General features: G+C 41.6%; 1 protein-coding gene across 1 annotated transcript in view; it reads right to left on the bottom strand.

The window, feature by feature from the left end:
• Positions 1-22097, bottom strand: part of Brca2 (BRCA2 DNA repair associated) — a 45627-nt gene that overhangs the window by 22093 nt on the left and 1437 nt on the right. Inside the window, 10 exon segments of the mRNA XM_040751423.1 lie at positions 1352-6157; positions 7321-8400; positions 9042-9153; positions 10008-10057; positions 11647-11758; positions 11938-11978; positions 12347-12396; positions 12978-13086; positions 15287-15514; positions 19192-19292. Of these exon segments, the coding sequence (XP_040607357.1) occupies positions 1352-6157; positions 7321-8400; positions 9042-9153; positions 10008-10057; positions 11647-11758; positions 11938-11978; positions 12347-12396; positions 12978-13086; positions 15287-15514; positions 19192-19292 (6689 nt within the window).

The raw sequence follows: 22097 nt of genomic DNA, 5'->3' as shown, positions 1-22097 counted from the left end.
AAGCCCAGATTTCACTTTTTAAAACTAAAGTACTGACTCATACATGTTAAGCAATGAAAACAAAACAAACTGCCACAGTTTAAGTATTATAAAATTAAATTTGCTCATGCAGAATGGATCCTGTAGAATACTTGAAGTAAACCTGTTTCTGACAGAATGGCTTGTAATAAACTGACTTCCAGGCCCCCCTCTGCAATATGATGGGGCTAGATCAGAAGAAAAATGGTAACTCCGATACTCGAAGTCCACAAGCTTGTTTAAATCATCCACTTAAGGGTTGAAATGTTAGTTTTGACTCCTATCATGATTGTAGTGCCAGCTGATTCAATACTAAAAAGATTCTTTCTACTCTGAAACACTACCAAAGAAACTCACATTTAGGGTCAAACCAATAGTTTCACTAAGTCACTAGATATACATTTAAAAGAGAAATTAGAATACTGCTCAATGGCATGTAGAGTAGGACATGGGACCAGAGGGATAGCTCAGTGGTTAAGGGCACTGGGGGCTCTCCCAGAGGAGCCAGGTTCAGTTCCCAGCACTCACACGGTGCTACCCTTTGTAACACCAGTTCTAGGGGATCCAATGCCTCTTTTGGTGGGCACCAGGCATGTACTTAGTGTACAGATATACATGCAAGAAAACACATATATACATAAAAAACTGTGAAAAAGAATAGGGCATTATTTATTAATGCACCTACATTTAGAATACTTGTGAGGCAAACAAGCAAACACTAAACTCTCTGCATACATAAGAAATATGTCAGATTCAATGTTAAATAACTTATTTTACATTTTGTGATTTTAAAAACTGTAATCAATTAAATGATGGCTGTTTCTGAGTCAGAGCTATGCTATTTAACCCAGGCTAACCTTGACTTTAAAGCACTCCTCGATCAAATACCAAGTGTGACAGCACTAAGCACAATTTTACCTTTACAATTATCTGAGAGATAATAAGTACGTTTTATGTATATGGATACAGGCTCAGAATTGAGGAAGAGTACTATAACTAAGTAATGCACAGAACTCAGTAAGTCACTGGGCTATTCTAAAAACCGGCTTCTAACTTCCAGGGTTGGAACCTCTTTACACACACGGGAAAAAGTTAACACTACACCAGCTTTGTTGGAAATCAAACTTTCTAGCATCATTTCTCAACTGTAACTATTAGAAATCTCTAAAAATACACTAAAGAGCCTTAAAAGATTACCTGTGGGTACAGACTTATAGATATCAAGAGCAAAATCACTGTCCTCCAAACTCTATAAAAAAAAGTCTTTAACACTCTGGCCTATGAGACTACCAAGGACAGAGACCAGCAGACCACAGTAACAGTAAATCCTTACCAACTGCACCAATAGCCATTCCTCTTCTCTTCATACTTCTCCAATTTAACAAAGCCTCATTTTGGGGGCAGGGAAGCAATGAGTATCTGTTGTGACTCGGTTCAGAATCCGTCAGCTCATCATCTTCCATAAAAGCTTTGGCAATCTCCACTGCTTCTGTTTCAAAACAGTTCTCTGGCTCTTTGGTGAAAGTAGAACAGTCTCCTATATTTGTTTTCACAGGAACATCCGGAAAAGTTTCCATTTCATCACTTTCTGCTTTTATGGTTTGAAGGAAGGTTTGTTCTTTTTCAAGATCAGCCCTCTTAAGAGACACTTTGGTTCCTAATACCAACCGTGTGCCTTGCTTAAACTGAGAGAGTTGGGGAGAAACTTCAAGAGAGTGAGTATTGCCCAAAGTGAACTTATCATCGTAGGATTTCTGCAATTTAGAGTTTACAGGGTATTCTGGGATTCTCTTTTCAACACAATATTGAGGAGGTATTTTTGATACATCTTCAGATGTAGGTGGACACTGGAGAGTATGTTCAGTTCTGATCAAATCAAATTCCTCTAACATTCCCTTAACTTTGTGTAAGGCACTTTCTGAAACTGTGACCCGTTTTCCACCTGCTGTACTAAATCCAGAGAATACAGATGAATCGACATTGCTTGCAAAGGTTTTTGGGAGTGACAATACACCCTTGGGGTTATGCACCACAGAGCTTTCTCTTCTCCCAGAGTGGTCTGATTGTTCATGACTTTCCAGAGACACTGTGGAAGGTAACTGTTTAGCACCACCATCCATCTCAGAAAACACTTGTCTTGCCTTTTCTAATGAAGCGTCTGATACCTGTACAGCTTTTCCACTTGCTGTGCTAAAAATCCCGCGCATGGGTGAAGAACAGGCTGCCTGTTTAAGTTCCCTTGTAGATTTACACATATCCCAAGTTTCCAAGTTAACAGGTGGTATTTGAGCTTTCTCCAGTCCAGATACACTTAGGTTATGCTGTAATATTTGTTCACTGTGGGTATAAACAAAAGTCTTCTGTGATTTCATATAGTCATCTTCTAAAGAGCTAGGACATATAAAATCCTCTGAATTATCCAATGCTTTCTGACAGTTTGTCTGGCAAGTATCTGGTTTACTCTTTGTGTTTTGCCTAATTGTTTTGTCACCATTATCTGTGAATATTGCTTTCACTGTTTTTACAGTTTCCTGTGAATGATCTGTAGTGAACATAGGTGAGCATACTGTGCAATTCCTTGAATCTGCTATAGCCAAGTCAATGGCTACATTTTTACTTGTACATGGTGAAGAGTTAGTCTCAAGTCCCTGAACACAAATATCTTCATTTACAGTTTGTGGGTATGTATTTACTTCTTTTGTAGCAGATACACTGGAAAAGTTGGCAGAGTCTTCATTCTTCATGTCTGGCTGAGTATCAGAATCAATTTTATGTTTTGAGAAATATCCTGAATCATTATGCATGTTATCACAATGACTCATGCTAGAGGCACTAAAGAGGGCTGAAGTTTGATTTTCAGAGACACACTTTGTATCAACTTCATTTCTGATACTGTCTAAACTATGCTCACAGGAGGCATCTTCAGCATAATCCGCAGTATGTTCTTTTACACATTCAATTTCAGCAGCATTTCTTTTTTGAAGCTTATCACCCAGTCCTTCTCTAAGCCATTTTCTGCCTTTGGATAGAGAAGACTCACTGACACAAGTTTTTCTAGTGTGTCCTGTGTCACACGACAAAGCAGACTCTTCAGTGACTGAGTAAGATGAATGACTAATGCAGCAAGTTGTAGGACTTTTTTCTATTTGATTTTCTATGTTTCTATCTACTTTAGCTTTAGAAGAGGTACCATTTGATGCTCTGAGATTTTTAGTTGACCTATACAAATGATCACTTTGCTTAGATAGCACTCCAGTCTCCTTAGAGAGAAAGCTCTTCTGCATTTCTTCATACTTGGAGCCAGGTATTTCAATTGTCTCACATGCTAATGCAAGCTCTTCTTTGTAGTTCTCTCTGTCCTTCAAGGGTTTTGACCCTTGATGACTAGCATATTGTGTCTCATCAAAAAGGTTTTTCACTTTATCTAATGATTCCTGCATAATTTTGACTTTTTTCCCACTAGCGGTATGAAAACCCAACAGAGTAGGTTCTTTGATATTCTCTATTTCACATCTGGGATGCTGCTGGAGAGTTGGTAATTGACTGACAGTCCCAATTGGGAAATGTTCTTCAAATACCTTTTTAATACTGGTAGTTTCCTTGTGATGTGAAATATTCATCTTGTTATTATTTATGCCACAATGAAATTTAGAATTCAAAGAATCTGAAGAGATGAGCAATTCGTCTGTTTCTTGATTTAAAATATTCATACTTTTACTTAATGACTCCTCAGAGACTCTGACATTTTTTCCACTTGCAGTCTGAAAGGATGTATTAAAATCTTTTATATTTAGTTCCATCTTACCCAAAGGTAATTGTTCTTTCTCTGAAGGTTGAATATAGAATGTTTCCTCAGCTTTCATGACTTCCAAACATGTTAAATCTGATACACACTCCTTAATTTGTGTGTTTTCCTCCCTTGCATACTGGGAGCACGACTCAGGGTACTTGTTGCATTGATCAGCAGGACATGGTAATTCACCATCGTCTGTATGAATAGAAACTGTGCCGCTTGTACCTGATTCTCTGTCCTCCAAGTTTTCTAATTTATGAGGACTTCTTTGAGAATCAGTAGAGTTGTTATCTTCACATTTTGTATTTCTTGCATAATTTTCAGGATTTTTGTCAACAAAAATACCAGCAGTCACTTCAGTATTATTTTGTAATGTTACTTGGCACTTAGTTTTCTCATCAAAACTTTTATTGCTGTTTTGTTTCCTTATCTTAAACACTGAAGCACCAGAATCATGATGTGCACCTGAAGACAAAGCTCTTGGGTCTACTTTTGTAGAAGTCTCCTCACCACCATTTTCAATGTCACTGAAGAGTTTAACAGCTTTCCGCAGAGCCTCACTAGACACACTAAGCTTTGTGCCAAGAGCAGAATGAAATCCTCCAAACTCCATTTCATTTACATTTGCTAAAAAACAAGATGTATTTTTGTTACAACTGCTTTCCAACAGGCAAGGAAAGCTTTGTTTAACTCCAACAGAACCTTCAAATTTCTTGCTGTTATCTGTCTGAGCTACAGAGGAGGGATCCAATGTGAGATGAAGACCAATACTTTTCAACTCCTCAGAAGTGGTATTTATGGCAACCATCTGTTTTCCAGGCACTTCAGGTGGTGTATTATTCTGTGCTACATGGCTTGGTTTTTTGAACTGTGTGAATTCAAACTGACTTCCTGATTCTTCCAAGATAGTAGAAAGTTCTGTAATTTCTGCCTTTTGGCTGGGTGTTAAATTGTGATTAGAATGAAAATCTTGCTTTGAAGTTAACACCTGAAGTGATGTGTGAGTATCTTCACAAGAAACAGATGCCTGACTCTGTGAATGGGCAGACATGGTAGTGACCGGCTGCAAATCAAATGTATAAGGTTCACTTAGTCTCTTCTGGTTTGCTAATGGTGAGGCATTAATGATGTCAATACAAGTTAAACTACTAGGATACTGCTCTTCAATATCTTTGAAGAACATTTTGCTTTTCTTGACATTATGTTCTGAAAGTTTTATTTCTTTATTGGAAGCTGTTCTGAAGCTACCTCCAAATTTATGCTTAAAAACTGGATCCAAGAATCCTGGCCATTTGTCTGTAGAGTCATTGTTCCTATCTGATTTCACATCCAAGGAGAAATTGAGATCTTTGTCTGTGGTTCCTTTCAGATGCTGCTCTATAGCATTTCTACTCTTCTTTGTACACTGATGGACTAAAGCTGAGGAATCAGAGTCTTCCATAATCAGTGTGTGAGTTGCTTGCTCATCACCTATGTCTCCATCTACTGCGGGGGGAGAGTTCTTGAGATTAGGCCCTTTAGCATGGCTGAGGTCTTCTTCCTGCAGTTCCACAGTACTTTCTAAGGCAGTCTTATTATTTTCATGAGTTACTTGAAAGGCGTAATTATTCTCATTGTCTGGGGAAAGTTCTTCAGAACTCACATTGACTGTTACTTCTGAAATAAAAGGTGCTTCTTCTCGGTCCTTTTTTATGACTGCTAGATTTGTATTCTGATTGAACTGAGACTTCACCGTGGGGGATGCTTCTGTTACATATTTTCCAGGTAGTAGAAGCTCAGGGGGTTTAGAATTTTCACTTAGGACGCATATTTTATTTACCTCCAAAGGAATGTTTTTACTTAATTCAATATTATCATAACTCTCACACTGCAGTTTCTCTGGCATTTTACATGACACTTTTCCTCTAGAAAGTACAACTGGCTTTGACAGAAGCACCTTCGAGCTGGGAGTTTCTTTAGGACTTGTGCTATTGTGGCCATCAACAGGGTCTTCCTGTAATTCAAAGCTAATGCTGCTGGGCTGCACTGCTGCTGTGTGCTGTCCTGTAGGATGACATGCTGAGACTAAGACTTCTTCTTTTCTGTCTGAAACTTTGGGACCCGTTGGATCCTTTTCACATTGTCTTTCTGGCAAGCACGACACACAATCAGTTTCCAAGACTGGACATGGCTGCAGTTTTTCTTCACTGACTGTTGATTCTTTGTCATGGAGATCCTGAGATATCAATGTATTAGTGTAACTACTTTCTTTATTGGAAGCAGTCACAAAAGAGTTGGTTAAGGACAAAGATGGCTCTTCAGGGTCATTTTGTAAACAGCTTCTTTGGATAGAAGAATCTGATAAACCTAAACATAAGAATACACAGTGACAGAACAGGTTAAAGTGCTACTAATCGCATCCACTCAATGTTTTCACCATCTTAAAAGTGTTTAAAATAAGAAGAGCAAGAACGATTAACAGATTCAAAACAGAATCTTACATAGTCACAACTCTGAAGTTACTAAATTTCTAGATGAAGGGGCTGAGAAGCTAGCTCAGTCAGTAAAGTGTCCATCATGCAGACCTGAGTTCAGATCCCCAGTACCCACATGAACCCACATAAAAAGTGGGGTATGGCAGTGTGTATCTGCCAACTCCAGTGCTGTAGGATGGGGAACACAGGCAGGCAGATGTCTGGAGTACAAACAACTCTTCAATGTTCTAGGACCACTAACCTAGTCACCAAACCATTTACATTTTCTCCTAGGGAGATAAAACTGACTTTGGGTGGTGGGGGTTGGGGGGTATGGAGGCAACGGGTCTGTCCTCAATATCCCAGGCTCAAATACTCTTCCTGCTTCAGCTTCCCAAGTAAACACCACTTTGAGTTTTCCAATTTGCATAATTAACACTTTTAAGGAGGAGCTAAGCAGTCAGGTTCCTAATATATATGGATAGAAAGCTGTCTCAGGAGCCATGCAGCAGGACATATCAGTGCATGTCTGTGGTCCCAATTACTTGGGAGCCTAAGGCAGGAGGGTCAGTCAGGAACAAGTTCAAAGCCAGCGTAGAGCACAAAAGGGGGACAGATGGCATGATGGCTCAGTGGACAAAGGCATTTGCCATGAAGCCTGAGGACCTGAGGACCTACATGGTAGGTAAGACACAACTAGACAAGTTGTCCACTGACCTCCACACATACACCCTGTGCCATGCATATGCCCACACACATATGTCCAATAAATACTATAAAAAGCCAATATATATACATATATATTTTCATATACACACACACGGTGCAAAATGATCCAGCAAGTTTGAATGACACAATTCTAAACCCTGAACCCAAAATCTCAACAATAATGTATATAAGCACAATAATGTATATAAGAGATTAATATGAGACCTAAAAGACTACAGAAAGAAAGCAGGTATTTTTCAAAAAACTTTTAAAATCGTATATTCAAATCAGAGGACTTAACCTCACCCATAAAACTACATGTACGCTAGAAGAAATAAAGAGGAATACCTGAATTCTCACTTGTAAACGTGAATGACGCTTCAAAAGCACTTGTTTCAAACGGAGCTGAAGGGTTAGTGAGCTCTGACTGTCTGTCTGTCTGTAGTTTTTTTCCATAATGAGATGCACTGTCACGTACAGAGTAAATAAACTTTCTTCTTTTAGTTTTTAGAGTGGATATTAAACCTGAATTTTTCACAGTTGCAGAAGTGTGAGTAAGAGTTGGTGGCCAGCTTCCGGTGTCACCTGAACTAGGACACAAAGAATCATCTCTCTGTGAGCACACAGCATATATTCCTAGTCCACTTGCTGAGGTGCTGGGTTCTTCTGTAAAGGTTGAGCTGGACACACTCTCTGAGAAAATAGTACCCGTGGACTCTTCAAGTGGCTCTCTCAATAGGCAGGCTGCTTGACAATTTCCAGACCCCACTTGCTTCCCTGCAATGGAGTCCTCATGTGATTCAAGATTCTGTCCTTCATGTTCCTTATCTACCAAAGTTGTCTCACTGAACATCTTTTCTGGTTCTGGGAGACTAGAAATATGAGGCAAAGAATTTTCTGAAATAATAGAGTCAATACCTTCTTTCTTCGTATTTATGAAGTCTTTTTCCAAATTATTTTGGTTACAAGAAGAAATATGAGGTAGAGGTATTTTTCCCACCTGGGTACCAGTTAGACCAGAAAGGGTTAGCTGAGACCATTGACTGTCTGAAGACTGTACAACTTCCTTGCAGATTTCCTCATTCCCATTGTCAAAGCCCTTCTGGTTTGTCACATCTGGATCTAAGGGATCACTATCTCTTGGGTCAATTTCAAGTGCAAATGAATGTTTTTCATCAGCTTCTCTTCTAGCTTCTTCACTTAATTCATCAGTTCTTATTTCACTGAAAATTTTCTTCCTGGTCTTGCCCATTCTCACTTTTTGTATTTTTCTGGTTCTACGCTTAGGAAAACATAACGAGAAACTATCTTCTTCAGAAGTATCTGCAGCTGTTTCCCCATCTTCTAGAACATTTGGTATTGACTGCCTAAGGCAATCTTTGAAGCTGTTTGTTTTACCAGATGAATCTTCTAACATTTTCCCCAATCCTGTTACAATTCAAAACAAAAGCACATTATGACACTTACAATGCAACCATATTCTTTATATTATTCTCACAATTCTTCTCAGAGATGATTCATATTAAATAATACACAATTCTGCAGTAAGGGGTTACTCTGAATGCTAGTTCTTCTGGCAAGTCGTTCTTATCCTAGAACCTGATCCCAATGTACTCACAGTCTTTAGACTCCAATCTCTAAATCATCTTATCATTCTGCACAATCAAGGGTTGCCTTTGAAAGTGCTATCTTGCCAGGCGGTGGTGGTGGACACCTTTAACCCCAGCACTGGGGAGCCAGAGGCAGGTGGATCTCTGTGAGTTCAAGGCCCTGGTCTACAGAGCAAGTCCCAGGACAGCCAGGACTGTCACAGAGAAAAATCTGTCTGGAAAAACTAAAACAAAGGAAAGTGCTATCTTCTCCTCCATTTAGTAGTCTAAAAGCTGTTAACTCAGATGTAGCCAATCAATTCTGTATTACTACAACTAGGAAGAAAACCTATCACGTTAGTTTCTGTCTTCTGTATCCTGATATCAGAGGTTGAGCAAGGAAAGCAGTGGCATTTCTCCTGAAGAAAAGAGCATTGACATCAACTGAGATCAGCAACTCAGCAGAACAGGGATATTTACCGTGACTAAAAGCTTCCCCCTGGTTTCTGTTCTCGCTGTCAGTCACAGAGGGAACGGATCCACCACTCTTTTTCAGACTTTCACTGTGGCTGGAAAAATAGTTTTTCACAACCTGCTGAAATTATTTTCAAAATCATTAAATAGTATAACCCTTTCGGTGCATGTATATATGCATGTTACCAAACAGAAAGATGGGAAAATTTTGTAGAAAGAAATTACATATGAGATCAGGTTTAGAAACATTCCCAAAAGCTTAGGAAAATTATAAATTGCAGTTTTAAGAAAATGCAGGACAGCTGCATAGTGACACACACATGTAATCTTAGCACTGAAGCAAAGTCAGGAAGACCACAAGTTTGAGGCCAAAATGATTTATACAACCAGTTTCAGGCTAGCCAGGGGTGCATAGCAAAACCCATCTCAAGAAAGCGGAAAAACAAAAATAAAAATAAACCCAAACCAAAACCAAAACAACCACCACAAAACCCAGCTGAGAAGCTATGCCGGCTACTGGCAAAGGGAGAGTCATTTGGGGGGAGGTAGGGCCACTGGTGGGTTGCTCATCCTCCAATGCACAGCCCCACAGCCGTGTGTATCCAAGGGCACTAACTGGATTTAGGCGATCACTTTAAAAAGAAAGAAAAAGAATATATTAAAGTTGGGAGTGGGTCTTGTTGGGAAAGATCATGGGGCAATTGGAGGACAAGAGAGGTTGAATATGATCAAAACATATACATGTATGGCCACTTCAGAGAATTAAAAAAATTTTTCTTTGACACAGGATTTCTCTGTGTAGCCCTGGCTGTATGCTGTATGTAAGCGAGCGCGCGTGCGCACGCGCACACACACACACACACACACACACACACACACACACACACACTTTAAAGCATTAAAAAAAAAAAACAACTGAAGGTATTCTGATTGAGGAATGCCATGAGTATCACCAGTCTGACGCTGACTTACAGCAGGAGAGTCTTCAGGAAACATAATTCCTCGTGCTTCCCCATCTCGGGCTATGAAAAAGAAATTAAATTTAGCTGTACTGTATTATATAGTGCATACCAAAATTAATAGACAAACAGTTCTTTTTGGAAACAACCCCACCCATACATACTATTTGATAAGTAGCATATCTAAAACAAAATTAAGTGACCAAAGCCAGCAATGAGAAAGGCCAACTTGGACTGACTTGTCACACTGTTTCTTTTTCTTTTTTTTTCTTTTTTTGGTTTTTCGAGACAGGGTTTCTCTGTAGCTTTGGAAGCTATCCTGGAACTCACTTTGTAGACCAGGCTGGCCTCGAACTCACAGAGATCCACCTGCCTCTGCCTCCCGAGTGCTGGGATTAAAGGTGTGCGCCACCAACGCCCGGCTGTCACACTGTTTCTTAATGCCACTTGCTAGATGCTAAGAAATGGTGGTTTGGTGATACATGCTTTATAATAATATTCTCTATAATGGCAGATGAAAGCCCTATAAGGCTGTGACTTCAAAGCTGCCCTGGGAAAATTTGCCCGCTATTTAGACAATGATACAGCCTAAAGGCATAATTAATATTAATTACTTCTTAGCTTTCAGCCTTTTTACTTTATTTTTTCGCATAAGCAACAAAATGAGATCCAATCACTTCTGGCTAAATGGATCAAAATGAAATGTTATTTGGCTAGAATCACCCCAGCCCTGGTTGAGGGCTAGCAAGATGGCCCAGATGGTAAAGGCACTTGCCCCACCAAGCCTGACTGATATCCTAAGCTCAACCCCTGGAACTTTGATGGTAGAAGACGAGAACTAACCCTGAAAATTACTCTTTGACCTCACATTAGTGCTGAGGCATTTGCACATGTGCATACGTGCATACACAGAATAAAAAACTTAAAATACTAAAGAATTATGGTTTGAGTATAAACTCATAATTAGAAGAGCAGCACAGTGTCTTGTGAATGAGCATATCTACATAATGTGGTCAAACATTATGAGTGAATGTGTAGATGAAGTTATCATACATAGATGACACAACCCTAAAATATAATGTTATTCTTTGATGGCATTTTGGACAAAACAGGAGAAAATTATTCTGAACTATAAGCACATGTTGAGCACACAGCAATACCTGAGCTAGCTTTCATATTTACTTACTTTTTTAATCTTTGTTTTTATTTTAGGTGTATGGGAATTTGGCTGCATGTATGTATGTGCACCACATACATACAGGAGTCTGTGGAAGCCATAGGAGGACAATAGATGCCCTGGAACTGGAGTTTTTTGTTATTGTTTTGTTTTTCGAGATGGGGGTTTTCTGTGTAGCCCTGGCTATCCTGGAACTCGCTCTGAAGACCAGGTTGGCCTTGAACTCAGAGATGTGCCTGCCTCTGCTTCCAGAGTGCTGGGAGATATGTACCACCACTGCCTGGCTTGGGATTGGAGTTATTATGGATAGCTGTGCTGAGAACTGAACCAGGGTCCTCTGCAAGACAGCAAATGCTTGTAACCATTGAGCCATCTCTCTAGCCCTCCCATGTTTTCTTTTTAACACAAGGTTAGAGATGACCATTTAGCAGCCTCAGCTACCTCTTCCTGTACAGCACACATCTGCCATCATTACCTATGAGCACAGTGGAACTAAGAGTTGGTGGCGTAGCTAATGAACTGGACCAAGACATATCAGGATCCACCTCAACTCCCAGACTTTCCGAAATAGGTTTGGGTGTCTGACCCTACAAAGAAAGACAACAGTTTAATTTATAGAAATACTGGTGATTATTATTTTTTTCATTCACATTTTATGCCTCTGTGAGACAGCATGCTTAGTGAAGATCTGCAGCTCTCAAGTTAAGGGGTGACACTGTCACATTCTCAACTTATATACTGTAAGTAATCCAAGCAGAACATTTACCTCCTCGATTTTTGGTGTAGAAAATAAACTTCCACACATCACTGCAGGTGAAAAAACAGAAAGTTATTAGGTTTTTATTAACATTTCTACAACCAACAAATAAAAACCAGGGGCGCTGAAGCACTTAAGAGCATTGGCTGCCCTTGCAGAGGATCTGGGTTCCTAGCACCTAATAGGTAGTTCACTATCACCTATAACTCCAGTTCCAGAGGATCTAATGCTTGCTTCTGGACTCTGGACACCAGGCATGCATGTGGGGTACACATACATACACACACACACACACACACACACACACACACACACACACACACACACACACACACAGGCAAAACACTGATACAGACAATTTAAAAGTAAATAAGGTCTTAAAAGACAGCAAAAATGAGTACCTTTGCTGTGCTCATACCTGGCTTTTCTCTTTGTGGTACAACCTGTGTGCATCGCAGATTAAGAGGGCTACATAAAATGAAACAATGGCTTCAGGTTAAAAGGACAACAGCAATAGCAAAGAGATCATTCTGTACTGACTCTTACTGTTTTTATGGTTTTGGAAACAAGGACTTGTTATATAGCCCAGGCTGGCCTTACACTGTGACCCAGCCTGTTACGTAGCCCAGGCTCGCCTTACACTGGGACCCAGCTGCCTCAGCTTCCCTAGTGCTAGGATCTTAGGAGTGAGTTACGAGGTCTGGCTCAAAGGAAATGTTTCTAACATGAAAACTACTCAGCTTAGGACTCTATTGCACATTATTTAAAAACAGAAGTCCTTCCAGTAGGTTCTCACTCAAAGCAATCTGGATGACAGCTCATTTCTATGAGACAGACACATGCAGGAAAATGTTTGGTTTAAACACATTTTAATAAGGGCTGAGCATGGTGGGTCATGACAGAATCCCCAGCCTCATGGGAGGCTGAGGTTGGGAAATTTTGAGTGCAAAGCCAGCCTGGACTGAAGTGTGAGACCAAGCCTTGAAAACAAACCAACACAACACACAAGTCTGTACGTATTTATTAAATATATACCAGGCTCAACATACCTTTCCCCAAGACAAGACTTCAGAGGTGGACTGGCAACATCAACCATGGGGTCCACTTTGGCCTTTGTTCTGTGGTGATTTTTATGCCTACTATTTCCAACAATCTTCCCTGAAACAGTAGAATAATCCAGTGAGGGTGTAGGCACTGTGAACTTTGAACTTTTACTTTTTGAACTTAAGAACAAAAAAAGAATGTATAGGGAGCTGATGCCTCCTACAGAAATGCATGTCAAGAGGTAATATGCGCCCTATGCTATGGCATCACGGAAGGTAAAAATAAAGGGAGACATTGAACCCACCAACTCCAATCTGACGTATCATTCTGTGAAAAGCTTTCATCACTCAGTTTCAGACTCCTGAATAAAAAAGTGGGAAAATAAGGCCTTCATGACGGCCACTTCCCCCCCTTCCTTCCTTCTCTTTGGTGATAGAGACTGAAACTGGTGGTGGGGGTGGGGGCTGGAGAGGTGGCTCAGCATTAAGAGCACTGGCTGCTCTTCCAGAGGATCCAGGTTCAATTCCCAGCACCCACATGGCAGTTCACACCTGTATGTAACTCCTGTTCCAGGGGCACCAACTCCCTCACACAGACATACATGCAGCCAAAACCAATGTACATAAAAAAAAATAATCAAATGATAAACACGTACACAACCAAACTATCCCACTAGCCTGATGGCTTCATTTGACTTGGCTGGTAAGATGCTGTTCTTTCCCATTCCACTTTGGGTTGTACCCAACCAATGACTACTCTCAAAGAGTGCTGATAAACCTGCAGACCTATGTACAAGATGCTTGTCTCCCTTCCCTACCTCCTCCCCAGTCTGGGTTACAGTCCTGGCTGTCTTGGAACTTGCTATGTAGACCAAGCTGGCTTTGAACTCAGACTCATTTGCCTCTGCCTCCCAAATGCTAAGATTAAAGGCATGCGCCACCACAGCCAACTATGTCTTTCTTTTTTCTTCACTTGGAACATCTACTTTCAGGCTTCGATTAAGAAAACTGACTAAGCCAGGCATTGGTGGTGTACACCTTTAATCCCAGCACCCAGGAGGCATAAGCAGGCAGATCTCTGTGAGTTCGAGGCCAGCCTGGTCTACAGAGCAAGTGCCGGGACAACCTCCAAAGCTACACAGAGAAACCCTGTCTCAGAGAAAGAAAAAAAAAGAAAAAAAGAAAAGAAAACTGACTAATCCAATCCTCACCTGGTAGGAGAGATGCCCTGGACAAGAAGGAACCACCCAGTTCAGAAACTCTTTGAGGGTAAGAGTATGCGCCTGCCCTCCTGCATGTTCCCCAGGGGTCTCACACTGTTCAGTTTCTCCCAGTGCTGTGAGCTTCCTGAGGTAGACAGTCTATTCTTTACATCCGTAGCAATCACACCACCACCTGACATGTATCATGAAGTAGTACTCTAAAGGGAAGTGCACACTTAATAAACGTTCCCAAGATTGAACAAATGAGCACCCTTACTAAACAGGTGTTTACAAACACCTGGTACCCAGTTAGAGGAACTGCTGTCAGATTAAGATACTCCCAAGAAACTGATTAAAAAATCCTCCATCCACTTAGGGAGCCCATTCCACATGGAGGGATGCTCTCTCAGCCTGGACACATGGGGGAGGGACTAGGCCCTGACCAGGAAGATATGACAGACTTTGAAAATCCTCCCATGGAAGACCTTACCCTCCCTGGGGAGTGGAGGGGGGGATGAAGTGGGGGGTTGGGAGGCTGGGATAGGAGAGGAGGGTGAGGGAGCTGGGAGTAACATGTGTAAAAAGTTAAATAATCTAAGAATTAATTTAAAAACATAGCTTAGTCAACATCAGCAACAAGTCACAGGCTGTGAAATATCAGAGTACCAATTCAGAAAAATCTTAGTATTTTTACTAATACTTATCATATTAATCATAGGAGGAAGGAAAAGAAGCATTATTTATTAAATACCCAAATTACTTCATTGAACCCAAACCTATCACATACAATGTCCACCATCTCCATTCTTCAGTCAAGAAAGATTGATTAGCACAATAAAACCCAGTTTATCACAGAGCTGTGATTACACACGACCTTGCCTGATGTTTTAGCTCACATCCTCTCCATGACATCGAATCATTTGCCCAAGTTTAATCTATAGCTAAGTATTTCTTTTTCTTTTTGAGACAGGGTCTCTCTTTTCTGTAGCTTTGGCTATTCTGAACTCTGTATGTAGACCAGGGTGGCGTCAAACTCACAGAGATCCACCTGATTCTGCTTCCCAAGTGCTGGGATTAAAGGTGTGCACCACCACCACATTTGGCTATAGTTACCTAGTTCTTTGAAAGGCGACTGGTCTAGTGGTAGAGTTTGACCTTGTTCTTTGAATATTATTGGAGTTGAAGCCAAGCGATGGTAAGAGGGCTTCCTCTGTGGTGTTTTAAACAGCTGTGGTTCATAACTGTGGGGCTTATATTCGTATTCTTCTGGAGGCTCAAAATTATATGGTGGGGCTTCTGAAGAAAGTTCTTCAAACCAATTGAGGCTTATTGGTCCTAAGTCTGCAAGAAAAGCAAAAATTCCATCTTACATTTAATCAGTGACACAGAGAAACTCATGAGCAATGAAGATGGTAACAACGAACAGGGCTGGTAAAGGTCATTGAAACACACACCTTGTATCATGGGATATGTGTGCACAAACACATGCATGCACACATACATGCAAAATCGATTTAAAAAATGCCAAAAGACGCAAAGAATAAAGGAGAATAAAGAATAAAGAATAAAGGAGAGGGCACAGTTACACTAGTCTGTTACTCCAGTTTCCAGTAGGTCTAAGTCAAGAGGACTAAAGATCGAAAACAGCCCAGGCTACACATTGAGACCTTCATTTCAAGAAACAAAACAAAACATTTCAAGAAGCTGAGGCCAGCAAGAAGCCTCAGCAGGTAAAGGTACTTCCTGCCAAGCCTGGAGACCTCAGCTCAAGCCCAGAATCCACATGATGGAAGCAGAGAACTGACTCTTGCAAGTTGTTCACTGACCACCCCACCACCCTTTCCCATCTATAATAAGCACTGATACCCTCTGCTGACCTACAAGCACACATGCAGGATGAACACTGTATACATAATAAAAAATTTAACAGAAGGAACTTGACATGTTGACTAGCAGGGAATGGTGGCAAACACCTGTAATCCTATCACTTGGGGATTAAGGCAGGAAGATCTCAAGTTTGAGGCTAGCTATATAAAAACCATTTCTCAGCTGGGTATGGTATCATACACTTGCAGTTCTAGCATTTAGGAAGTTACAGAGGGAGGACTGTCATAAGTTCCAGGCTAGCTTGTCTACATAGTGAGATTCTATATTAAACATTAACCAAGAAAGGCTCAGGGTAGGGGGTGGGAGAGGAGGGCTATTTTTTTTTTATGCATTGGTGTTTTGCCTGAATGTGAGGGTGTTGGGTACCACGGAACTGGAGTTACATTACAAACAGTTAGGAGCTGTCATATGGGTGCTGGGAATTGAACCTTTGGAAGAACAGCAAATGCTCTTAACCGCTGGGCAAACTCTCCAGCCCCAAGAAACTATGAAGAAGGAAAAAGAAGGAAGAAGAAAAAAGGACTCCATAATCTAGAGCATGCTAAATATAAAAAACAAAACAAAAAAAGAAGAAAAACAAGAATCGTGACTATGGATTACTTTAAGGTTCATTAAGTAAGATCATTAAACTACTCTTTTGAAAGTGCAGCAACAGATAATTTCAAAAATTTGAAAGCAGTGCACGTCTTTAACTTCAGCACCTGGGAGGCAGAGGCAGATGGATCTCTGTGAGTTTGAGGCCAGTATGGTCTACAAAACTAAACGGAGAAACCCTGTCTCAAAAAAACAAAAACAAACAAACAACAACAAAAAAAAAACTCACCAAAAACCTTAAAAGGAGATAGAATTTAGCTATATTATCTTTTTTTACTTTCTTAACAACAATCATCAATTCAGGAAAAAACAAAACACCAAACTATTCACAGTAAGCATGTACTGCATAGATTAAAAAAAAATGAAGACTAGACTCTGTCAGTAGGACAAATCTCTTTATGAGTATGGGTTAAAGAAACACTTTACACTTTTAAATAAATATGAAAAAGATTCTTACATGGCAACCACAAAAAATGTCTAACATGAAACACCCACCCCATACAGCAGTTTCTCACATTTCAGGAGGTTCAATAGGTTAAATACATTTTCATAATTAGACCACGATGTCCTCTGCCTTTTTCACAATGTCAACATCTGCATCAGCTGAACAAGGACAAGGTATGTAATCAACTGGTGCATCTCTGTGACAGAAGGCAGTGGACCCAACTACACCAGTGCTTACCATTTCCTACCAACCCAAGGGGAAAGCCAGAGACTCACTAACAAAGTAGAAATGAACTGCATGAGGCATATCTTTAAATCTTATTACCGCATGGATGATGTATGTGGGTGTGCATGTGGGAGTCAGAGGACACCTGTGCATAGCTGCTTCTGTCCTCCTACCTTCATGTGGCTTCTGGGCAACAAACTGGTCATCAGACCTATGTAGCACAGACCTTTACCCATTAAGCCACCGAAATTCGACCAAGCTTAAAATCTTCCAATATTTTCTGAGAAGCAAACATGCAAACAGCATTTCTGCAGACTGGAATCTAGCAGGAAAGCACTTGTGATGAGCTGTGAGCAGAACTTGTACACTTTTCACAAAAGGCCATTTTTTTCCTCATCAAACCAAGTGTTCCAATCTGAAGAGTGTGGCAGACATTTTCTCAAGAATGCAGTGAGCTTATCATAGTAAAGAAAAAGGTTTGCTGCTAAGGATGAAATGTGAGCTTTCAAAATGAAACCAACCATTTCTAGACACTCACAGTGGCTGATTTCTTCCCAACTCCAAAAGGTTTACTGGATCAGATCAGCTGTGATATTAATGGATGTGACTTTCTTTTCCATGCACTCTGTCAATAGTTACTTACAGTATCTAATTCAGAGCCAGGTGTGGCTGCTCACGCTGCAAACCCAATACACAGGATGATCACTGCAAATTTGAAACCAGCCTGATCTACATAGCCAAGTTTTAAATCAGCCACAGTTACACAGCAAAATGTCCTCAAAACAGGAAAAATACTCAGTGGCTGCTTACTGCTCTTGGAGAAGACCAACATTCACTCCCTAGCACACACACCCACAGCAAGCAGCTCACAACCACCTGTTAACTCTAGCTCCAGAGCTTCTGATGCTCTTTTGACCTTTGCAGGCACCTATACACATGGGCATACACCCACCCATACACATACACACACACACACACACACACACACACACACACACATATGGTTTAAAATATTAAAAACAAATCTTAAATGACGACAACTATTCGGCAGCATCAGTGCTTCTGATTTGCTGCAAACCCTTTCGGAACAACTCTTTCCAATGGAAGTCACAGTGCTAATCTCCCATCTATTTAGGTACCCTATATCATCTAGTTGGTGAGGAAAAGACGATGTTACCTAGAACTACCACACACTGTTTACAGCACAAAGAAAACTGGCAAGCTCTGAGTCATTTTATTGGTCTTGTGCGCCCCATACTGGCCTTCAGCTCACAATAAGGCTGAGGATGACCTTCGACCTCTGGTCCTCCTGCCTCTACCTCCCAAGCTGTGAGACTACCGGCATCTGTTAATGCCTGGTTTCTGTGAAGCTGAGGAACAAAGCCAGAGACCCAAACGATAGGCAAGCACTCTACTAACTGAGCTGCGTTCCAGTGTCATGCCCATCCCTCCTCCTTTTTTAAAAAAAAAGTTAGGTCCAAAACTCTGTAGCTCAGTCCATCCTGGAATTCCCTATGTGGACCAAGCTGGCCTTGAACTCGTATTTAATCCACCTGGCTCAGTCTTCTGCATCAAGTCCCCTGGGATTATAAATGTGTGCCATCACACCTAGCTCAAACACTTTTGTTTGTTTTTCTGAGGCAGGGTCTTTCTATGTAGCCCTGGCTATCCTGTATCGTATTACGTAGACTAGACTGGCAGCAAGCTCACAGAGCTCCACCTGCCTGTCTCCCAAGTGCTCTTGTTGTTGTTTTTTTCTGTTTTAATGTTCTTTTTTTTAAAGCAAGCATTCACCTTGACATACTTTATTGAAAACATTTCCTCGATGTGACTTAATTTACCAAGTTTTATAAAAACTCATCAATACCTGCTGTGCTGCATCGTGCCTTAAAAATTTCAAAAAAAGTTGGTCTTTTGTATTCAATGGGCATTTTCTCTACAGTATTTCTCCGATGCTTGGTAGAGAATCTGCAAAAGAGAAAGTAACATACACTTCAGAGGGTTGCTTTCTTGGTGACAGGTAAAATCAGAAGCGCTAAGCCTGTCCAATGAGACTACCTCAGGCCCACCTTTTGGGACAAAAACAGGATTTACCATGAGGATGGGGACGGTTTATAATTGTGCTTAAACTAAGTGGCTACTAGATACAGCAAATGCACCAGAAAGTGGATATGCTGCGAGCCCATAACAAGTTTTTAATATTCTTTAACATTAATCACGCTTACTTAATTACGGAGCTGAGCTGACACGGTAATCCAGTCACTACAGAATTTAGCGCTACAGCGAGCTCTAGAGACTCGCCAGACCCCTGTGGGAGGGATGCCCGCGGGCTGCAAGGAGCTGGGCGGGAACCTGCCCAGGGCTGAGCCGGGGTGGGCGGCGGCCCAGAAGGAGGTCGAGGGGCTCCTCCGAGATGTCAGGCGTGCCCCCACGGCCCCTGCGACCCCGGAGCGAGCGTCTGCCCCACTGACCCGCTCTAGTTGCAGTCGCTGACAGACGCTGCGCCGTCTCACTTCACAGGCTCGCGCGAAAAGCCCGCTCTGTGCCCTGACGTCATGACTCGGCGACCCGGACGCCGCGCCGAGCGCCGACCGGAAGCCGGGAAGCGGGTCTCCCAGTCGCTCTTTGCGGCCGGCGGTCTCTGGTCGTACCCCGCTTATTCCATTCACCGAGTGAAGCCAGGGTCGAAGCGCGAACCTTTTCCCCAGAACACTCGCCCATCCGCAGGCACTCAGAGTCCCCGATACCTTTTCTACCCCTGGAGCCCACGTTTGTCTCGGCGCCCTGGGGACATGTGGGTGGGTCCATTGCGGTTTCTCCGTAACCGATCGATGAGCCATCGATTGTGAGGGGTCTCGAGCCATCGCTAGCACAGCAAACATGGCTTTGGCAGCCCTTGCCCTTCTTCCCCATTCCCTCTGCCTTGCTAAAAACCGTTAGGTTACATTCCCAAAGCTAGCCACCAAGGTCTGTTCCCTTATGTGGACACTTCCTGAGGCTGACTACCAAGGTGCAGCCATCAAAGTAAGGAAGGCAAAAGCCACCTTTGGCTCACCTACTTAACAGGTCCAATTAGAATTAAATACCTCACCGGGCGTTGGTGGCACAACTAGTCACTTAACTAGCCTGGTAATAGTTCCAAGTTTGAATTCTAATCCATTTGACTTCATACACTTACCTTGTGAAATCTGCATTATATAAATAAGAAGTAGGGCTGGGCTGTGGTGTCTTTAATCCCAGCACTAGGGAGGCAGAGGCAGGCAGATCTCTGAGTTCAAGGTCAGCCTGGTCTACAAACTTAGTTCCAGTGAAACCCTGTCTTGAAAAACCAAAAAAAAAAAAGGGGGGGGTGCTGAGAGATGGTTGAGTCATGAAGGGCACTAGCTGCTTTTCCAGAGGTCCTGAGTTCAATTCCCAGCACCCATGTGGTGGTTCCAATGCCCTCTTCTGGTATGCAGGTATACACGCTGATAAAGCACTCATACATAAAACACATTCACATAATTTAGAGCTGGGTGGTGGTGGTACACACCAGAGTAGGCAGAATCAGGTGAATCTCTGAATTCAAGGCCAGCCTGGTCCATATAGAGAGTTCCAGGACAGCCAGGCCACACAGAGAAACCGTGTCTCAACGAAACAAAACACTATTAAAAAAAAAAAGTATGCCGGGTGGTGGTGCAGGCCTTTAGTCCCAGCACTCAGGAAACAGAGGCAGGTGGATCTCTATGAGTTGGAGACCAGCCTGGTCTACAAGAGCTATTTCCAGGACAGTCTCCAAAGCCATAGAGAAACCCTGTCTCAAAAAACCAAAAAAAAAAAAAAAAATGTAAAGAAGTTCTTTCTTCTCTGGGGAAGTTGGAGGAGAGAGGTGTCTCACTAAGATGGAGTAGCTGGGGTAAAGAGAAGCAGTAACCCATTTCACGTTCTGAAAGATGTTTCATTATCACACACTCCTGGCCCTCACCAGCTTAAAACTATGTCTCTGGCTGTTGGTACAAGGAAGCTCGCTCACAGCCACTGCATCTACTCTAACATGCTACATATCTTTGCCTTCAGTTGTTCAGCTTGTTTGCTACCAAGACTTACGGGATGCAATTCACTGTGGGTTGTTTGGGTTTGGGCTGTTTTTTTTTTTCTGAGACAGGGTTTCTCTGTATTGTTTTAGAGTCTGTCCGGGTACTTGCTCTGTCTTGCTGCTCATATACACTGCGAATAATGACTACAAGTCACATAATTAACAATAGTCACACCCTCATATAGTTATGTTCTATGTATAGGTATATGACAGTACCAAATCTAGTCTCTTAGCAAAACTCTGATATAGCACAATATTGTGTGAATGGAAATCCCTAGGAAAAGGCTGTGTCTACGAAGCTGTTAATTAAAACTTAATCACTGTGGAGAGTTTGGAATGTTCTAGGTCCAAAGCCTAATTAAACTTTATCTCATGTTGACATTAGTTCCCCAAAGATGTATTCTTTGCCCTCCTCTGTGGTGTAGGGCCTAATATCCCAATGAGAAGATTATAAAAAAAAAAAACAAATAACCTTTGGAATGTATTAACAAAACTGTACCAATCAAAGGTCCAAGAATGCTATCAGATAGCGTCTGAGGCCTGTAGCTGAGATCTCTCCCTGTCTGTAAGCCATCTCTCTGGTGTTCTTACCAATATATTTCTTTTGGTTGTGGGCCTAGCCTTTAATGGCTTAGCCATGTCTCCAGCCCCATCAACACATTTTTAAAAATTCCTTGATTTATACTCTTTGTTCTGTT

Source organism: Mesocricetus auratus, unplaced genomic scaffold, assembly GCF_017639785.1.
Source record: "Mesocricetus auratus isolate SY011 unplaced genomic scaffold, BCM_Maur_2.0 Super-Scaffold_100008, whole genome shotgun sequence".
Taxonomy (NCBI): domain Eukaryota; kingdom Metazoa; phylum Chordata; class Mammalia; order Rodentia; family Cricetidae; genus Mesocricetus; species Mesocricetus auratus.
The sequence above is the reverse complement of the archived record's forward strand: the minus strand, read 5'-3'. Positions and strand labels throughout refer to the sequence as shown.